Raw genomic sequence first — 4,764 nt, 5'->3', positions numbered from 1 at the left:
CGTGTGTTAAGCAACCCCTTTTATGAGAACATACACAGAGCCTGAAGAAGAAAGCCTTCAGGCTTAACAGAGCAAGTTTATAACCATGGTCACAGTACCCGTTCTCTCTGATTGTGGCTGTAGGTAGAGGTTTGCATTGGGGTTGGCTTCCCGCAGGACACAACACAAATCTCGCGGGAGTGGGCAGTTTTAACGCTGCTGGCAGGCAGTCCCAAAATAGACCAAGGGTCCCGGGATTTAGTAGTGCTGCCCCTGTTATAAACAGCTTGCCTAACTAGGTTTTATAGGAGAACTGAACGCACACAAAGCATTCAGTGGAACACCAGCCAAATACTTCATTAACAGTCCTCTCTTTCTTCCTGGGGCTCTCCGCCCCGCCCCTTTCTCCCATGGCAACCTGAGGGATACAATCAACACAGACTATACAATAACATACATCATGTTACAGGGTGTTAAAGGACAGGGAAACAAAAAAAAATAAACAAAATCGCCGTCCTCTCAAGAAAATGTGACGTTTTTTCAAATAATTCCAACACATGCAATTACACATCATTTTTTACCTTTTGTTATTACTATATCTGTGTCTAAAACTTTTGAAAGCCAGAGCAGATAATAAATAAATTTGATCTAAGAAAAGCCATTTGGATAGTTTTGATGCTCACATGGATTTTACATTCATTCAGCTTACACAACAGCTTGGGTGCTGCGCCTAAGCCTTTATATGGGAAAACCCCTGTACGTTGTGCTGGTAGATGCACTATAGGGAATGTTTGGATTCATGGGTTCACATCTGCAGAGTGCTGTTGCTGAATTGAAAGTATTTGGAAAAACAGGTTTATAATCAGCTGTCACAGTTTGCAGACACTTCCTGCTCCAACTTTGACACTGTACTTCCTGTAGTAATTATTCCTGTGCAGTGGTTGTTTTTGAGGTGCGCTCCTGTAGTTTGACCTCCGAATACAAGATAAGATACAACAACCTGGCTGATCCTCCTGCCGTTTGTTTCTTCTTCTTCTTCTTGTTTCTTCTTTGTGCTCGGCTTTACAAGAGATTCTTGGAGAACGTATGCTGTAAATTGTACAAAAAGGCAGCAACCCTCAGATATGTTTTTTTAATATACCAGGTTTATGTTTACATTAAGAACTGACTCCCAAAAAGATTTTTAAAAGTTGATTTTAGGATTTTATGAATTGATAGGCAATCACTCAAAGATATTTTATTTGGAGAATCATTAATTTTCATCCAGCCCTAGTTTTTACATGGAAGAATCTTCCTAAAGCACCTCATCTTGTGATTGCCCATGTCTCAAGTGTTACTACTTTAACTAGAAGTGCTGGATGGTAGCACTTGGTGACAATTTCACAGACTGGATCTTTATTATTTTGGAGGCTAAGAATTACTTTTTAATTAATTGGCAACTATTTAAATTGATTAAGCGTTTTAAGTCATTTTTTTAATTTAAAAAACAAAGCCACACTTTTCTGATTCCAGCTTGTTAAATGTGACTCTTTTCTAGTTTCTTCACTGCACTATGACCGTAAACTGAATATCTTTGAGTTGTGGACAAAACGAGACATCTTTCGAACGTCATCTTGGGCTTCGGGAAACACTGATCCACATTTTTTACCATTTTTCTGCCATTTTATAGACCAAGCAACTAATCAATTATTCGAGAAAATAATTGACGGAATAATCAACTTTGAAATTAACTAGTTGGTTGCAGCCCTAAAGACTTGAAAATGTTCCAAAGTAGATCATCAACATTTGTATCTGCCACCACCCCTACCCGCCACCTGATACAGTGTACAGAGGAATGTCAGCAGCTGTCAGTTTGTTCCACTTACGCATTACATTGCAATCTGTGAGAGCACTCCCTGGTGACGTCAGCAAATGTTTGACTCCTACAGAACAATACAAGAAACACGAGTTTGTCATCCCAAGATACGCAGACAATTGAGTATGACTCAATGACTCATTTATCTCAAAACTGGTTTAAGATGGTGAAAAAGTTAAGTCTGATCATGAGAAAACATTTCTGTGTCTTATGGTAATGAGATTAGAAAGTTGTGATGTCCTTAATGACAATTTAACAACCCTGCACACTTTCAGTTTGTATACACAAACTATTAAATCATTTTGTAAACTGGTTGGCGTTTTTTTGGAACATTCATAAATCTTGGAGAACAGTACACCTTGTCACTCACTTTGTGTCTAGAGATTGATTATGATGGGCACTGAAAGACACAGCCAGTCTTTGTTTAGCCCTTGTAAGGCCACTCACTCACTACTGGAGGTAATTTTCCCAGGTAAAGCCTTCTCCGCAGTGTGACGAGGAACACCATAGAAACTCGAAAGCAACCCAACCGGTCATTTAGCTGTGAATCTAAATCTGTCGTTTGAAACATCTGTGTGTGTGCTTTCACTGCAGTTGTATCAGGACACTCTTTTGTGTGTGTGTGTGTGTGTGTGTGTGTGTGTGTGTGTGTGTGTGTGTGTGTTGTGTTGTGTTGTGTGTGTGTGTGTGTGTGTGTGTGTGTGTGTGTGTGTGTGTGTGTGTGTGTGTGTGTTTTTGTTACTAATTGTTGAATGGTCTTAAATATTGTAGTTACTATTATCTTTTCTTGATTTTTGTCTGGGTGGGTGGCGATGACGTGGACAAGTTGTATGTTTTGTGTGTTAAAAAAAGAAGTAGTTAATTGCAAAAAAGATTATTGCTTTGACAGTTTTCTTTTTATTTGATCGTGTAGGGTCCAAGACTGTGGACACCACTGTAAGCACTTCTTTCCAAGTGTTGTTTGCATGAAAAGGTCAGGTCATTTGTCAGGTTTTGAAAGGTTATGGAATAGGAACGTCTGTGCCAGTAGTATACATTGTGAGCAGTAATTATCTTCTACGATATAACTTGGTCAAATGCCATAATTCTGTTGCACACTAATTATACTAACTTTTTAGTCATGCAAGTCTTAAAATCCAGTCAAATAGATAAAAAGGCATAGGAAAACTGTACAATAACTCTTGTATTACAAAGTATTTGTCTGTAGTTGCTATAATACATATTTGACTTCTTTTCCACAGCCTCTGCTCCGACATCTTTTGAAGGCAACTATGGTAGGATCATTTACAGAGTGAGAGCTTTCATTGACACGCCACGATTTGCCAAGGACTACAACACAGAGAAACCTTTCTACCTGCTAAGCCTCCTAAACCTGAATGAAGTGCCAGACATATGGGTGAGACACGATTTTGCGTGTGTGTGTGTGCGTGTGCTTGTGCGTGTGCGCACGTTCAATCCTCGACTGGCTAGACATGTACAAGGCTGATTTCGGTCTTTAGAGTTCAAAAAACACACCATCAACATTGTTTCTTGTTGTCACTTCCTACATCAAGAGAAATGTAAAATCTGTGAGTCTAAACAAGACGTTTATCCATCTGCTCAGCACTTCTGTGTGCCTCCGTCTATAGTGTGGGTCGTCACATACGTTGGGTGAGCCCTGGTATTGTTGAGTGTATATTAGATTTTCTGGTGGACGGACCCCATTGTGTCAGGGTGAATGGCACAATGAAACTGATATCTATCCGTCTTGTCAGCTAACTTATAGTCCACAACGTTCTACTTCCTGGGTTGCCCTCATTTTGCCTGAAATTCCGTCACTCTTTTTGGATGTCAGTTTTTGGATGTCCATTACCTTCCGCTTTCTTTGGGTTGTAATTTTAAACTCTAGAGTATTTATGGTGACTATGGTTAACTAATAACAAATAAGTATATTTAAATGCTCTTTTAACCAACGTGTTTCAATGTCAGTCTTGATAAATCATTTGTTATTTCACTGCCCTTCTCATGCAGGGAAGCTGTTCATCTGCAGTGACACAGCAGTTCACCTACATGCTGATGAAAACTGGCACAGTGGTCATGAAGGCCCAGACCGACATGAAGGGTTACACACCAGGCCAGATCATCCAGGTGTTGACCAACATCCACAACCAGTCTGGAAAGACCACAGGCAACATGGCGGCCAGCCTGATGCAGGTAAACTATTTTTCTGACTAAACCTGCAAAAAGCCGGTTATGTTCAGGTTTAAGGGATTGAACCTTCTGCTGAGGCTCTACGGAATGCTTACGCCATAGCCTATGGAAGTTGCCTGAAGTTCATACGTGCGTTGGTGTCTGCGTTGTTTTCTTCAAAACAATATCTGGGCCGGTGTGTGTGTGTATGGTGATTTTGTGGTAGAGAGAGCGATGTGATTAGCTTTAAAGCTAGAAGCAACTCTAGAGTCATAGTGAGAGAAACAAAGTGTCTCTCTGGTGCTTTATGATCACGGTGGGAAATCTGTAGCAGGAAAAGTTAACCCTCTCCTTGATTTCATGTTAAGGGAGATAGAAAACCCGGAAATAAATTAGAGGAAATGCGACGTTTCCAAGCCACGGCCAAGCGGACCAATCACAGTTGTTGGGTTTGGCGTTGCTGTGATGTGCACGTTAGGCTCCGGCGAAGGGTCTGTATGTCAACGTACCTACCCTTGGCGTAGATTTATTGCACAAGCATAAATTGGCTTTAAGGCTGCGTTCACATCGACTGCGGCGGTTCTCATACGGTCTGTCTTGTTACTCAGACAACAGCAGCGAGCAGTGCTAGTCGGTGGCGGTGCTAGTTAGCTTCTGTTAGCTCACAGGGCTCTAGGGCACGAGTAATATTTTCCCTCTAGGACGCACATAATGTCCTTGCATCCGCTGCAATGTTGTTATATGGATATGGTTTAATTTTG

General features: G+C 40.9%; 1 protein-coding gene across 1 annotated transcript in view; it reads left to right on the top strand.

Annotated features, from left to right (window-relative positions):
• arrdc1a (arrestin domain containing 1a) overlaps nucleotides 1-4,764 on the top strand; it is a 20,351-nt gene that overhangs the window by 10,505 nt on the left and 5,082 nt on the right. Inside the window, exons 4-5 of the mRNA XM_032516438.1 lie at nucleotides 3,076-3,230; nucleotides 3,845-4,027. Of these exons, the coding sequence (XP_032372329.1) occupies nucleotides 3,076-3,230; nucleotides 3,845-4,027 (338 nt within the window). The remainder of the gene's footprint in view (nucleotides 1-3,075; nucleotides 3,231-3,844; nucleotides 4,028-4,764) is intronic.

The sequence above is a fragment of the Etheostoma spectabile genome, chromosome 5, assembly GCF_008692095.1.
Source record: "Etheostoma spectabile isolate EspeVRDwgs_2016 chromosome 5, UIUC_Espe_1.0, whole genome shotgun sequence".
Classification (NCBI taxonomy): domain Eukaryota; kingdom Metazoa; phylum Chordata; class Actinopteri; order Perciformes; family Percidae; genus Etheostoma; species Etheostoma spectabile.
The sequence above is the reverse complement of the archived record's forward strand: the minus strand, read 5'-3'. Positions and strand labels throughout refer to the sequence as shown.